The 15,886-nt window shown below is 36.8% G+C and overlaps 2 protein-coding genes across 2 annotated transcripts; one reads left to right on the forward strand and one right to left on the reverse strand.

Moving 5' to 3' along the window:
- Nucleotides 1–1,831: 1,831 nt before the first annotated feature.
- Nucleotides 1,832–3,909, forward strand: LOC132602645 (AP2/ERF and B3 domain-containing transcription factor At1g51120-like). Its single transcript, XM_060315450.1, has 2 exons — nucleotides 1,832–2,308; nucleotides 2,777–3,909. The coding sequence occupies exons 1-2, from the start codon at nucleotides 1,931–1,933 to the stop codon at nucleotides 3,308–3,310; spliced, it is 912 nt and encodes a 303-aa protein (XP_060171433.1). The 5' UTR covers nucleotides 1,832–1,930; the 3' UTR covers nucleotides 3,311–3,909.
- Nucleotides 3,910–4,092: 183 nt separating this feature from the next.
- On the reverse strand, nucleotides 4,093–11,262 carry LOC132604391 (uncharacterized). The gene is made up of 4 exons (XM_060317885.1): nucleotides 11,030–11,262; nucleotides 9,939–10,710; nucleotides 5,478–6,480; nucleotides 4,093–5,273 (listed from the first exon to the last, which is right to left on the reverse strand). Exons 2-4 carry the CDS (start codon nucleotides 10,014–10,016, stop codon nucleotides 4,543–4,545), a joined length of 1,812 nt encoding a protein of 603 aa, XP_060173868.1. The 5' UTR covers nucleotides 10,017–10,710; nucleotides 11,030–11,262; the 3' UTR covers nucleotides 4,093–4,542.
- Nucleotides 11,263–15,886: the final 4,624 nt, after the last annotated feature.

Raw genomic sequence — 15,886 nt, forward strand, 5'->3', positions numbered from 1 at the left:
TATATTTAAAAGTTGGGATTGATTTCTCAATTATTGATAATTCAATTAATAGCTATTATCTTAGAAAATCACTTTTTTAATTGAATGAAATTGAAATCAAGAACAAATGTGACTTTCGGATATAATAGTTCAGGTGATTTTCTTATTGTTGTGCTGAGACTTTTATAGTGAATGAATTGTTCAGAACATACAATTCATGGTTCACTTGAAGGGTAGTTAGGTTAGAGCTTCAATCGCGTCTTACCCCAATTTTGGGGGCATAACAAAATCAATTTGATAGATATATTTTGTGGAAAGAATAACAAAATAAGCCATAATGTACCAATTTTCCAAATTGCTTCAATCTGATTTGGTTCTTAAACAAGTATCTAATTTATCAGCATTTATAAAATCTCAATCAGTTTATATAAAAAGCCAACAAGATTATGAAGTTAGTCAGTCCTGACTTGTCAAATATTTTAAAATTATTTTTATTTTCTCAACTCAATATGAGTTTAAAATTTGAAATATTCCAAGTTTATTTTTGTTTACTTGGTGCTATTTCAAATTGGATTAGGATTATATATATTTTCTCGTATAAACATATATATTGACTTGTCTTGCCTTTTTTGAGTTTTAATTTTTGTACTTAGTACGAAAGACCAAAATATATCGAAATATTTTGGTTCCTCATTAAGAAGATACTAAATTTTTTTCAGCTATGAAGAACAAGGAAACTTACCTTATACAAGTTTGGAAGTTCCATAAATTAAGAACTAATCTTTTGGATCTTTTGAAATTATTATCCATAATTAACTACAATCTATGGTACAATTATATAACAAGACTCTTATATTGTTCTTTTAGGTCTATAATAATAATAATTTCCATCTGGTGAAAATCACGTAGCTTCTGCTGTTAATACTTGAGACCAGGTTTGTTATTTGTTCATCCTCCTGATAACTTTCACATGGATTTTTGTTTCCAGTTATTTTACAAAAAATTATTTTTGTTACCTCTTTATATGCTTTTAAATCTTGTTGTTGTTTTTTTTTTTTTTTCTTTTTTTGACTTGTAAAAGAATGGAGCCTTTGAAGATCTGATGAAAGTCTTTTGTTTTAGTGTATGTTACTAGTATGTGTTTTCATTTTTCGTTTGTTTTTTTTTTTTTTTTTTGTTTGTTTTATTGGTGGTTCGTGCATGCTATTTCCAGGTAATTTAATACATAAAAAAAAAAAAGTCGATTTCATCCCTTAGAATACTACTTGCTTATTTATATATGAAGATTCAAAAGTTTTATTCATGAAAAAATAGATTTGTGAATCTTTTTTTTTTTGGGTAATTAATTATACAAAGTATACAGTTGACAGTTATTAAACTGGAATAAATTTAACGATCTGATAATGTATTTAATGTAACTAGATGATACCAATAATGATTAAATTTGGTGGTTTTTTTTTTTAACAAAAGAATTAATTTTTTATCACTTTTTATGTACCAATTAGTTGGAATTAAGGTTGAATCAGCGTTTGACAAAAGTATCTTGAATTTGATTAGACTATTTCTTGAATTTTGTTAGAGATAGTTCAAGGATAGGTAATTTTTCCAAGATCTAAAAATTTCGAGAATTTGAAAAAAAAAATTGTCGGTTAAAGGAATTGTCCTCAACTTGTTTGAGACTGAAACATGAATATTGTTGTATATATTCTCATTATTATACTATTATGACTTTCATTTTCCATCTTTCTTTGTTGACTAACAATAAATTTAAGCATATCAATTATCAACTTATCTCTATGATTTTCATAAATTTTCTTAAACCCTTTGCCAAATTTTATCAGGATTTACCATGGAAGATGAAACAAACTTGATATCAAGCACCACCACATACCTAACTAATGGGGATTGTGACTCAAGCGCGAGCAATCATTTGCTGCCTCAAAAGCGCAAAATGCATGCACGTGAGAGAAAAGCTTGCATTTCTGGTTCGAGGTTTAAAGGGGTTGTAGGCCAACATAATGGTCATTGGGGAGCTCAAATATATACAAATCATCAAAGAATTTGGCTTGGCACTTTCAAAACTGAAATGGAAGCAGCAATGGCTTATGATAGTGCTGCCATTAGACTTCTTGGTCAAGATCATTCACATAGAAATTTGGCTTGGACAAATGCCACAATTCAAGAACCAAATTTTCAGTCACAATTTTCAACTGAAGATATTCTTAGGATGATCAAAGAAGGTTCCTATCCTTCAAAGTTTGATGAGTACTTGAAGGAAAAATTTGAAGAGCATTTTCACCCTTTGAAAACCTTACATCCAGCGACCGAGGTAATTTAAGAAAATTATACTGTGTAAACAAGGCAAAAAGTATATTTTTTCCAACATATACACACACACAAAAAAAAAAAAAAATGCACCAAAGTTATTTACTGGTAATGTTCCACTAAAAAGTGAAATTTGTAGAGTTTAAGTTATCTACATTGGCGGTGTATAGAAGTTTTTACACTGTCAGGTCATTCAAAAAACATCTATATATAAGTCTATTTTAAATGTGAGATCGTAATGTTGAAATATGGACAGGTACATGCTAGTCCGCTACGACAAGTTGGACAGGTACATGCTAGTCCGCTACGACAAGTATACAAGGCTATCCTTATGGTGTTAAAAATATAACTCACACATAAGCTGATGAATCCCCTTAATATATTAAAAGCTTATAGGGATTGCAATTATATTTATTTTTTTCTTTTTTGAAAATCCTCTTGTTAGAATTTCTGATTTTGCTCTTGCTGACAGGGAAATGATGAATTCTCATACAAGCAACTTTTCCAAAAGGAGCTTACTCCAAGTGATGTTGGAAAGCTTAATAGGCTTGTGATCCCAAAGAAATATGCATTGAAGTACTTTCCTCAAATCCAAGATGATGAGATGATCTTTTATGATACCTCAAGGAGATTATGGAAGTTTAGATATTGCTATTGGAAAAGCAGCCAAAGCTTTGTTTTCACAAAGGGTTGGAATAAGTTTGTGAAAGATAAAGGTTTAAGAGCCAAAGATACAATTGTTTTCAACTTGTGTGAATTCAAGAATGGAACAAATTGCAATGCCTTTGTGATTGATGTGGTGAAGAGTATTGAAGTTTTGCCAAAGGATGTAGCACTCAATCATCAACAAGAAGGAGCTATTGATGATGATGAAGTGGAAACAAAAGAATTCATGAGGACACAACCATTTGATCATGAAGATGCTTTGGTACCAGTTTGGCTTTTTGGGAAGCAAATAGGCTGGTCAGAGACAAAAAAAAGCACCCTATTTAGCAACGGAGTTTAATTAATATTCACCGACAGCGTAAAGAACTTTTTGCACTATCAGGTCATCTTTGTTTGTTGCACCAGATAATCAACCTTATTTTCAAGAATGAAAATCTCACTCTTTGTGGAGATTATCTGTGGATATTTTTTGCTGGCCTGATAGTATAAAAGTTTCTTTAATATTGTTGGTGGATGTAATTTAAACTCGAAATGGAATTCTACTTTTAGCATTGGGAAGTACTTTAATGTTCTTTCTTTCTTTTCTTTGGGGTGAGAATTCTAAAGTTTTTTACTCCTGCACCCTTTGAATGATAGTGTTAACATAATTATTGTTAGATTTTGATGTAAATTAGACCAAAGTCCCTTCTTGTTACTAACGCTAATAGTCATTTATATTTCAAAAAAAAAAAAAAAAAAAAAAAAAAAAAAAAAAACAGGTTTGTTCATAAAGTTTTACGCCGCCTGATTTCCTGAATAAAATCTCTTGGTTTAGTTTATGGAGTCAACGTTAAATTAAACATGTATGTCACAAGTCATTTTATATAACATAACAAGAACAATGGTCTTAAAAAGGTTTCTAAAAGAAAAGGAAAAAGTTATTTTTGACAACTAGAGAAGACTGAGATCCTCCATAAGTTGAAACTCTTTATGTATTTATTCAGCTCTATTCAAACAAACAAAAAATGTCATAAGTAAATTAATTATCTTTTTGAAACACTGAAAGTAAAATATTGAATAAGTAGTTATCATGTTATATCAGATTCTCATATTATAAGATACTTATCAGAAAGTGGAACTGGATTTATAGACAAAACTGTGATCTAAGTGAATAAAATAAAATGAATTCAGCTGCTACCTCTTTCCTTTGTTTTTTTTCTTTTCCCCCCTCTATCATACAATTATAGCAGAGTTCTATATTACAAAATCAAAATTGTGCGGAGTTGTAAAAGACCACAAATACTAGTTCGTTTACACTCACAATTAGAATGGCATCTAAGCTTTTAGAATAAACTTGCAGAAGCTTATGCATGTAACAACTTCCTACACACACTGGTTGGTTAGATGTTCAAGTACCGGACAACAAATGGCCCCACTTAATGCAGCCACGAGCGCAACCACCAGAGCAGGAAGGTGAGAATCCAACCGAGAGCCCAGCATAGGCATCTCCGAGCCAAATATACTCGGGATCCTTGCATAGCCGACAGAGCTTGGTCCTTGGAAACTCACCATGTTAGATCATGTCAACAGCAGTCAATAAGGTATTACGTATGGCAGAGCATAAACATCAGCAGAGTCTATTTGCAAAGGTTCCGACCATACCCGATTGTCCATAACTTCGTCATGACACATGTCGGGCTTCCTTACCAGATTACTCTTGCTTCCAAATAACCAATTCTGATCATCGAATCCAGACCACTCGTCCATCTTGGGAACCGAGAGTATCTGGTTCAGATACTTGGAATCAGGATGAGGAGGTCTTTTAGACGCTTCAGCAATCTGATCAGCACCAGGAGACATGGAAGAAGCCTTTGGTTTAGATATAGCCAATGTCTTTGGTTTAGACATAGCTAATGGCTGACCTTTCATAGTACCATTGACCCCACGCTCCCTGTTTCCCACCTCAATATCAGTGGCAACTCCGTGCTTGTTGGATAACTTAATTGTACTGTTGACCTCGCACTCATTGTTTCTCATTTCAATGTCAGTGGCAACTCCGTGCTTGTTGGATAACTTAATTGTACCGTTGACCTCCCGCTCTTTGTTTCCCATCTCAATATCAGTGGCAACTCCGTGCTTGTTGGATAACTTAATTGTACCATTGTGATTCTGCTCCTTGTTTATCACCTGAATATCGGTGGCAACACCTTGTTTGTCGGAAGATAAGATGTCTGTTTTTTGGTGAGTCTCCAATCTCTTTCCATTCAGCGTGGGCTGATGAGAGGATGAGGGCCGCAGCACTTTAGTAGGCCTGACTTCACTCTCTGTACATTAGAACAAAACCAAGCAACACTAATCGGTTTAACGCAAAGGACAATCGAAGCTGAACATGCTTGCTCAAATTTTTATGGAAAATATTGAGAACAGTGATTACCAATTACCTAAAAGACTACTACAACCAAAAACATTAGAGGATATAAAGCAATATAGTATTCGATAAACAGCAGCTGTTAATTTTGTTCACTCACCATGCAGGAAACCATTTGTTTCGATATCCTTTCTTTTTCTGTGATTTCCCTCGGGGACCGTACGGGCAACGGTATCCTTGGAGACAAGTGGAACTTGGTGGGTGGTGTTACTAACACCGACAAAATTGCTCTTACTGATGTCTCTTGATTTGTCCTGTTCACTTTTCCTGTGTGCACTTTTGTCCTTCCCCTTCTCTTCCTTTTTCTTTTCTTTCTCCTTTCGATGACTTTTCGCATCCTTTTCTTTATGCTTTTTCTTGTCTCTTGGTTTGTCATCTCGTCTTTCTTTTGATTTCTCTTTTTCCTCTCTCCTGCTGTCAAAGTTCTCTTCCAATGGCGGCAGCAATCCATGAAATTTGCTCTTTTCCATCCCCGGAAAGCTAGGAAGTATTGCTTTAGCACCAATTCTCGGTTCAACTCTGACTTGTTGTCCATCCATCTTGTTGCTAAAAACATTCCTCTCCTTGTTTTTTTCCTTCTCTTTAGCCAAATTACCCGAATCCTTGATGTACATACTGTTTGTCTTTTCGTCCCTTTTCGACTCAACTGGAAATCTCTCAGCCAACTGACTGACTGGGCCCTTCTGTTCATCTCTAATCCTCCTAGCCAACTCCTGCACAAATTTCGACTCATCCATCTCAACAGCAGGGAGGCTGGATTTAAAGAGTTTTTCTGCATGCTGGCGATGAGACTGATTATGGAATTTTGCTTCCTGTGAGTTGATGTTTTCCTCTTTAAAATGTTCATCTCCACTAGGAAGCTTTTGTCCGCTAGAAGCCCCAGGTAGAACAGCAATTTTTGCCTCTTCAGAGATGTCGCTTCTCTCTTTATCCTTATCCTTCTTTTTATCCTTGTGTTTTTCCTTCTTGTCCCGGTGTTTGTCCTTTTTGTCTTTCTTTTCTCTGTGTTTCCCATCACTTCTGTCTTTATCCCTTTTCTCTTTACCCTCTTTCTTCTCTTTGTCCTTCTTCTCCTTTTTATGTTTCTTCTCCTTCCGTTTCTCCTACAGAACAGGAAAAAACGGCAGTTCTATATCAATAATGCCATGTACAATCAATGCCAACATCCTCATTAAACGAAGAAAACTGAAGGCAAGAAATTACAATTCTGAATAATAGCACAGATTTACAACTGAGTACAGCACCAAACTTCAAAGTCAGATTGATCATGTTCAGGTGGAAATCCTAAATATAGATTATTTGGGCATCAACACATTAGAGAACTCGGGACATTCCGGTAGTTTCTTAGTAAAAGCACCAAAAACAACCACTAACCTTCATTAGAGCAATCAAAAGAATAAGTAGCCCCACAATGTTAAATTAGTATGAAGAAAGCAAAACCACTGAACAATGGCATGTAGGTACATTGACAAATTATTGCTGGTGTCCTATACACAACATAGTAACAAGCACACCAACAATTTGGAAGGCAATGAAATTTTTCCATCCTAATCAGCGGAGGCAAAGAGCTATAACTGAAGAATTTATGTTTTAGGATGGTCAGTGGTAGCCAAATAAACCACAAGAGAAGAAAATCAATGTTAAAAATGTATCATCCTCCACACGAGATACACAAAACTCCCAACACTTTTTTCCAGCTCCATGATGTCACTAACCGAATGGAGGACGGGTGCATAGTCCATACACTAACAAGAATCAGAACTCAACAACCTTAGGAAGAAGGGGAACAAGCAATATCATCTCAACTTCCCTATTTACACCACTAAAATGCACATACCTAATATCATGAGAGTTGAATTCTGGCACATCAGAACTGGGACAGAAATGCCAGATCTCCTCAATATTTAGGGATAAGTTTGTTATCCCTCGTGAACAAGGAACAGGCATTCAAGACCAGTTCATTGACTTCCACTAAGGAAGGACACCAGTCATGTAACTGACTGCTAAAATGAACAAACCGTTTTGACTTCAGGAAAAAGATAAAGTAAGCTAAGAAATAAGATGTAGCAGTTTCTGACGATTCACAATAAGTTGATCCATTTTACATCACCGACGCAATATCAACAACCACCTTGTTTAGCAAAATTAATATTTTGAATCATACATGTTACTACACCGTCCTCTAGAGAAAATATTCTCCGTGCTCATTAATTGTCCTTCAGCTGCACAGACAATAACAATCTTCTATTGACATGCAAGCGATCCCATAAGTTTCTACCTTTAACTGTGAGGACATCCTTAACTCGTCTACTTGCTCCAGAGACCTTTTCAACTCAAATCATGCTTCAAAATGAAGTATATACAGTCCTCACTTAAATTCTACTTATCTGACAGCAAACCGACATACACCTCCTCTATCCTCTCATCCCCTCTTCGTCTTAAGGAAGAAAAAGAACAGGGAATTACACCTCTTCTTTGCTGGTTATTAGTTTTCTACTGAAGCTAAACAGCCTTCTTTCCATGGGATAAGAAAACTCTCCTCCCCTCCACACTAAGTTAAGCTGACCAAATCCATTTAGACTACTGTTGGCTGTGTCATGAAGCTGAATCCTTGTTAGCTTGTTACATCCACTAGCAAGTGCAATTTATGGAGAACCAATTTTCCGCGATCTCCAAAAGATTTCCCGGACAATACAAGGGCACCTTCTAGAAGGTGATCACTGAATATAAATTGCAGCTCTTAGTTTTTTTTTTCAGAAGAAATTACAGCTCTTAGTTATTAAGATCATATATAAAAGGCCTCAGGTGAACAAGTATACACTTGCAAAAGCTTGCAACTGACTTCCTATTCTTGGACTACCTGAATTGGTGAACTAATTGTAAAGAAACCCTTCTTCTTATGGATAACTTATTGTGAAAGGAACTAGTACTAAAGGAAATCTTTAACCGTATACACCCTAGTCTTGGTGAGGCACGCAAATAATTTTAGTACGGTCAGAGGCAATAGAACTGTCCAGCTAGTTTTGCTAAAAAGTATTCCTTTTGTTCCATTTTATGTGGCACTATTTCCTTATTAATCCATTACCAAAAGGATCGAACATTTCTTTATTTAGAAACAAATTAGCTTTAAATCTCTCATTTTATCCTTAATGGCCACATAAATCTCACGATATGTTCAAGACCACAAGTTCCAAAAGTCCTTTTTTCCTCTTAAAACTCCATACCCACTCAAACTATGCCTCATGAATTGAAATAGAGGAAGTATGACCTTTTCTAATAAAGTAAGGATTTATGCCCTAGGTTCTATGCTTCATACTTTAGAGGCAACAACCATCCATGATCCAACAGTATTTTCCATTATCACGTATCTCTAGTCATCAAAACTATAGCCATATTATCACCTTAAAAAAAAAAAAAAAAAAAAAAAAAAAAAGAGGGAACCTTCATACTCATAGCCTAAGTTACTCGGACTCTTCGAAAGTGTTGCCGCACCCGTGTCGGATCCTCCAAAAATACACTACTTTTGAAGGATCCGACACGCACCCGACGACATTTTAGGCGAGTCCGAGTAACTTAGCTCATAGCAACTAAATTGACACCATTTAATCTGAGGTTATATTTGCTCAACTGCCACAAAACCTAAGGTCTTCAAAAGGAATGATCCCAACATCCTAAGTATGTTCTACAGCAACGTCATTTTTCCAAACATTTATAACAAAGGAGACGTCATGCCGCTGAAATATCCACTACACAGAGAATCATGGTACAGTTAATCCCTTCACACAAAGATGCTAATGAAAGACTGACCAATAAGTTTCTCTTTTTCTTCATTTTATATTCTTTTACCAGCAACAAAACTAATAAATAATTACGTCTGATGAGTTTTTCCATAACTCATGAGCAACTTTAACCCTCCCCTGATGAAAGAGACTGATCAATAATAGCAACATATCACAACCATTTCTCTTACTGACAACGAATTCCACGATTATCCAAAGAAACTTAGAGGGTTTTACTTGCATTAGTTGGTCAAGTTCATCTTAAAGCCAGAATCCATTTTCAAATCAGAAACTTAAATTCCCCAAAAAGAATTACTAAACCATGACCAAACAAAAGAATCAAGCATCACATCCTCGCTAATCTAGAAAAACAAACAAGCATATCCCTATACATTTCACTTAAACAAGATTACCCTATCACTGAGAAATGTTCCAAAAGAGTCTTCTCCATATAAACTAATCCAATCACATTACTGATGTTTAAAGTATCCTTCCTTCTTAACATATGCAAGCAATTTTAGATAAATATTACAGTCTTATCGTTGTACTCAACACGGTCAAAGACCAGAATATAATGGACTCGGATTTGGCTCCATTATAGCAATAACGGCTAATCAAGTTATCTTATTTCAAGTGATACTTCATAAAAACAATCCATTGGAATCTGTCCATGCATCAAAGATAAAGCCCTCTATAATAAGGTAACCGTCATGAAATATCGGTATTGGTATAGCAAAAGCATATCAACACAACAATGATATTGTCATATAACTTGAACAAACCTCTTTTAACAAGTTCCCGTCCTCTGGTCTAGGCTTCTTTTCATATCCTTGTAGTGGAAATGGAAAGCAACGAGACATGGCACAGAATTCTACCGCTCTGAGTTAAAAAGGCGCTGTTTCGCAAACAGTGTCCTTCAGTTACTTTCTCCAGTAACAAGCAACTAGACTCCTGTCCATTCACCATGACCCCACATTACTTTCCAGCTTCAATGCATTTAATTCTAACACAATCAGTCCAAAAACCACACTTAATTAAACTAGCTCTTCACTTCAAAAATATCCAATGTGATAAACTAAGATGACGGAGTTCAATAGTCGACGATGTTAGTGCCACAAAAAGCTTTTTCAAGAACTATGTCAATCCAAATGGTTTTCTTAGAAAAGAGAATTCTCCAAAGTAATCTGATCCTTTTTCTTGTCTGCAAAGCCAAAACTTTACAACCATCAACTCTTGCATATACATAAACATCACCTACACTATTAAGCCTAAGCAAAAATGATGCGAAAAAACCCGAAAAGCTTCCCACTTTTCTATTCTCCTTTTCTTTTTCCTTTGTTTCAATAGTTCCCCAATTCTAGTAGTATAATATACAGTCTTCTTCCATACCCTAATCTCAATCATTCAATTCCCAAAACCTCAAAATTATCCGCCAAAAACATATTTTTCTCTGATCCAGGCTATAAATAGCTCAACAAAAACCTGAATTTAACACTGAAAACCCTTCCAAGAATGCTGATCACTTGACCTGGTAACTGATCCAATTTGAAAACCCTAAAAAATTCCATCAAAACCAGCAAAACAGCAATCATTTCAGCATCCAAGAACACAACAAAAACCCTAAATTTTACCTAAAAAGGAAACTTTGTTCAAGTTTTGAGGAATCAAAGTGAAAAATCCAACACCCTTTTGTTAAAAATTCAATCTTTTCATCAAAAGAAAATAAAAATGTCATTTTTATTCCAAAATCAAGAAACCCCAAATGGTTAAACTTCTTATCTTAGATTATAAATTTATAATCAACCAAATTAGATTCAATTCTTGTTTTCTTTATTTCCTTAGTTAGTATACATATATATACACATCATTTTACCTTTTAAAGGGACAAGATCTCAAGATAATCAAGAATAACAACCAATAAAGAATGGATTTTGCAACCCAAATTATTGTATTTTGAGTTTTCTCTTTGTTTATATGATGAATATAGGGTTTGAGAAAACTTGGGTTTTTTGGTTTTTTGTTTGTTTTTCTTTTTTGGTTTGCTTTTTTTTTTTTTCTCTGTTCTGAGTTTTGGGGAAATGCACAGAGGAAAAAAGGGAAACAGAGGGTGAGAGTCTGAGCCTCACATATATATTGAGAGAGAAAAAATAGATGTTTTTGTGAGGGGAAAAAAAAAAAAAAAGAATGAAAGACAGAAAGATCCTACTCTCACCAACTTGTCCGTATGACAAACACACTCGTAAAATTGTCCATTCTAATTAGGTGCTCATACATTGTACTAGCAATAGAATTTATGATCCTACAATAACATATTCAGTGTAATTTTATAAGTAGTGTATTAAAAGAGTATGATGTATGCAGGTTTTATTTCTATTTTCGTGGGAGTACAGAAGTTATTTTCGATAAATTCTCGGCTCAAAAAATTGTAATCAAAGCAGGATTGAAGAAAAAATAACACGGCAAAATAGTAAGACGAACAAAACAAATAAAGCAGCGGTTAGAAAATTTATGGTACTCCGAGTGATAATTATTCATTCTTCTAAGTTCTACTCTTCTTGCCATTTTTTGGGCAAGGGCATGTATAGTACTTGGAGGATCACTATTTAACGAATAATCGAGAAATATAAAATATTTAATGTTTAGTTGCTTCAAAATCAACTTTGATACGTTAGTTTGAAGTTTCAACATTGGTCAAAGTCATAGATGAATTTCTGAACTTGTTCTGATTTTTTATCTAGACCCCTCAACTGAAACGTTGACCATCTGAACCCCCAAACATAAGATAAACAATGTCATTTGAACCCCCTCGTGCCAGCTGGCACACGCATGAATCTCACTGCTTTAAACAGAGCGTGAGAGACTAATTTTTTTCTTTTTTTGAATTTTTAATCATTAAAAATTAATTTTAACAAAAACTCTATTTTAAAATCTATTCAAATAATTAAAAAAATCGAAAAACCCAACCCATCCTTTCTGATAGCCCACTTCACCAACGCCACTGCCGCCGCCGTCGCCGCTTTCTTTTTTTTTTTAATTTTTAATCATTAAAAATTAATTTTAACAAAAACGCTATTTAAATAGACTTTGAAGCCGCGCGGCGAAGGCAGTGGCGGCGGTGGCAGGGGTGAAGTGGGCTATCGGAGAGGATGGGTTGGATTTTTCTATTTTTTTAATTATTTAAATAGATTTTAAAATAAAAATTTTGTTAAAATTAATTTTTAATGATTAAAAATTTTAAAAAAGGCAGCGGAGGCAGTGGCGGGGGTTAAGTGGGCTATTGGAGAGGATGGGTTGGGTCTTTCAATTTTTTTAATTATTTAAATAGATTTTAGATTTCTCGGTCGGGGACGGGGGCTAGGGTTAGAGGGGGTAAGTCCATAGAGCTAGTTAAGATTCTTAAGGAGAGGAAGATTAATATAGCTTGCATCCAGGAGACCAAATGGGTAGGATCTAAAGCTAAGGATGTGGACGGGTATAAGTTATGGTTCTCGGGTAAGTCAATGTATATGAATGGGGTAGGTATTTTAGTAGATAGTGAGCTAAGGGACCAGGCCGTAGAGATTAAGAGGGTAAATGACCGGATGATGGCGGTTAAGTTAGTTGTGGAAGGGTTTACCTTGAACATTATTATTGCTTACATGCCACAAGCGGGCTTGGACGAGGAGGAGAAAAGGCGCTTCTAGGAGGATTTGGATGAAGTGGTGGGAGGTATACCGCCCATCGAGAAGTTATTCATGGGATGAGATTTCAATGGACACATCGGCTCAACCTCGGGGGGTTATGATGATGAGTATGGAGGTTTCGGCCTCAGAGTCAGGAATGGAGGAGGAGACTTACTTCTGGATTTCGCTAAAGTCTATGGATTGGTAGTAGCTAACTCGCGTTTCCCGAAGATGGAGCAGCACTTGATAACCTTTCGTAGTTCGACGGTTGCGACGCAGATAGACTTTTTGTTCCTTAGAAAAGAGGATAAAGGTCTCTGTAAAGACTGTAAGGTCATTCCGGGTGGGAACCTTACGACCCAACATAAGCTTTTGGTGATGGATTTGGGGATTACGAGAAAGAAGAGGAAGATTGTCGCAGATGACATGCTAAGGATCAGGTGGGGGAGTCTGACTTTGTCGAGTGCCCAGGAGATAGGGGAGAAATTGATGGCTATGGGGGCTTGGGAGAGTAGGGGGACGCGAGCAGTATGTGGGATAAGACGGCGAACTGCATTAGGGAAATAGCTAGAGATGTCCTGGGAGTCTCGAGAGGTCGCCGTGGTAGGGGACGTGGGGACTGGTGGTGGAATGGAGAAGTCCATGGAAAGGTGGAAGCAAAGAAAGTGGCGTACGCGAGGTTGGTAGACAGCAAAGATGGAAGAGGAGAAGCGGACGAATAGGGAAAGGTATAAGATTGCGAGAAATGAAGCAAAGTTGGCAGTTTCGGCGGCAAAAACGGCAGCTTTTGAACGTCTATGCAGAACTAGAGGACAAAGGCGGGGATAAGAAGTTGTTCAGGCTAGCCAAGGTGAGGGAGAGAAAGGCACGGGACTTTGATCAAGTAAAGTGTGTCAAGGACAAGAATGGAAAAGTATTGGTAGAGGAAGCTCTCATTAGACGGAGATGGCAGTCATACTTCCATAAACTCTTGAACGATGAAGGTGAGAGAGACATTGTGTTGGGAGATTTGGAGTACTCTGAGAGGCGTCACGACTTTGGGTATTGTAGGAGTATAAAAGTGGAGAAGGTTAAGGGTGTTGTTCGCAGGATGCACAGGGGAAAAGCTACTGATCCTGACGAGATCCTTGGGGAGTTTTGGAAGAGTGCCGGCAGGGCTGGTTTGGAGTGGTTGATTGGATTGTTTGATGTTATTTTTAAGACGGCGAAGATGCCTGAGGAATGGAGGTGGAGTATGATGGTCCCTTTGTATAAGAACAAAGGTGATATTCAAAGTTACAACAACTATAGAGGAATCAAGTTGATAAGCCACACTATGAAGGTGTGTGAAAGGGTGGTAGAGATGAGGGTGAGAAGAGGCGTGCCCATTTCAGAGAACCAGTTCGGATTCATACGGGGGCGCTCGACTACAGAAGTCATCCATCTTGTGAGAAGACTAGTGGAGCAGTATAGGGAGAGGAAGAAGAACCTGCACATGGTTTTCATCGACCTAGAAAAGGCTTACGACAAAGTGCCAAGAGAAGTTTTATGGAGATGCTTGAAGGACAAAGGTGTACCTGTAGCGTACACTAGGGCGATCAAGGATATGTATGAGGGAGCCAAGACCAGGGTAAGGACAGTGGGAGGAGACTCGGAGTACTTCCTTATGGAGATGGGGTTGCACCAAGGATCAGCTCTTAGCCCATTTTTATTTGCTCTAGTGATGGATTGTCTGACGCGGCGAAATCTAGGTGAGGTGTCATGGTGTATGTTATTTGCAGATGACATAGTCTTGATCGACGAGACACGCAACGGAGTGAACGTTAAGCTGGAGGTTTAGAGACATACTCTGGAGTCTAAAGAGTTCAAGTTGAGTAGGACCAAGATAGAGTACATGGAATGCAAGTTCAGTGACGTGACACATGAGTCTAACGCGGGAGTGAGGCTTGGTATCCAGGTCATCCCAAAGAAAAGAATTTTCAAATATCTCTGGTCTATTATACAAGAAAATAGGGATATTGATGATGATGTCTCACATCGTATTGGCGAAGGATGGATGAAATGGAAGCTTACTTCAGGAATGATGTGTGATAAGAAGGTGCCACTAAAACTTAAAGGTAGGTTCTACAAAGTGGTTGTGAGACCGACCTTGTTGTACGAGGCAGAGTGTTGGGCATTCAAGAGCTCTCATATCCAAAATATGAAAGTTGCGGAAATGAGAATGTTGTGATGGATGTGTGGGCACACCAGGCGAGATAGTATTAGGAATAAAGATATCCGGGATAAGGTTGGAGTAGCATCAGTGGAGGACAAGATGAGGGAAGCGAAGCTGAGATGGTTTAGACATGTGAGGAGGAGAGGCACAGACGCTCCAGTGAGTAGGTGTGAGAGTTTAGTTATGGATGGTTTCAGAAGAGGTCGAGTAAGCCGAAAAAGTATTGGGGAGAGGTGTTGAGACAAGACATGGCGCAGGTTCAGCTTACCGAGGACATGACCCTAGATAGGAGGTTTTGGAGGACGCAGATTAGGGTAGAAGGTTAGTAGATAGTCGTTGTTTCGATCTATAGTCTATTGCCCTTTGTTTCTTACTACTAGATGTGGTTTCTTGTACTTCGATTATCTTATTTATCTGTGGTAGCTATTGTTTCCTTTTTTCAAAATGCTTTATTTTGACTTATTCGCGTTCTTTAGTTTCATTTGCATTCTGCTTTGAACTGCTTGTGCTTATCTAACCTTTCTCGTTATGATTCTCTTGAGCCGAGGGTCTTTCGGAAACAGTCTCCCTATCTTCCGAGATAGGGGTATGATCTGCGTACACTTTACCCTCCTCAGACCTCACATTATGGGATTTCACTGAGTATTTTGTTGTTGTATTTAAATAGATTTTAAAATAATTTTTTTGTTAAAATTAATTTTTAATGATTAAAAATTTTAAAAAAGAAAGCGGCGGCGGCTGGGCGGAGGAGGCAGCGACGGCAGTGGCGGTGGAAAGGTGGGCTATCGGAGAGGATGGGTTGGGTTTTTCAATTTTTTTTTAATTATTTAAATAGATTTTAAAATAGAGTTTTTGTTAAAATTAATTGTTTTTG

The sequence above is a fragment of the Lycium barbarum genome, chromosome 7 (assembly GCF_019175385.1).
Source record: "Lycium barbarum isolate Lr01 chromosome 7, ASM1917538v2, whole genome shotgun sequence".
NCBI lineage: Eukaryota > Viridiplantae > Streptophyta > Magnoliopsida > Solanales > Solanaceae > Lycium > Lycium barbarum.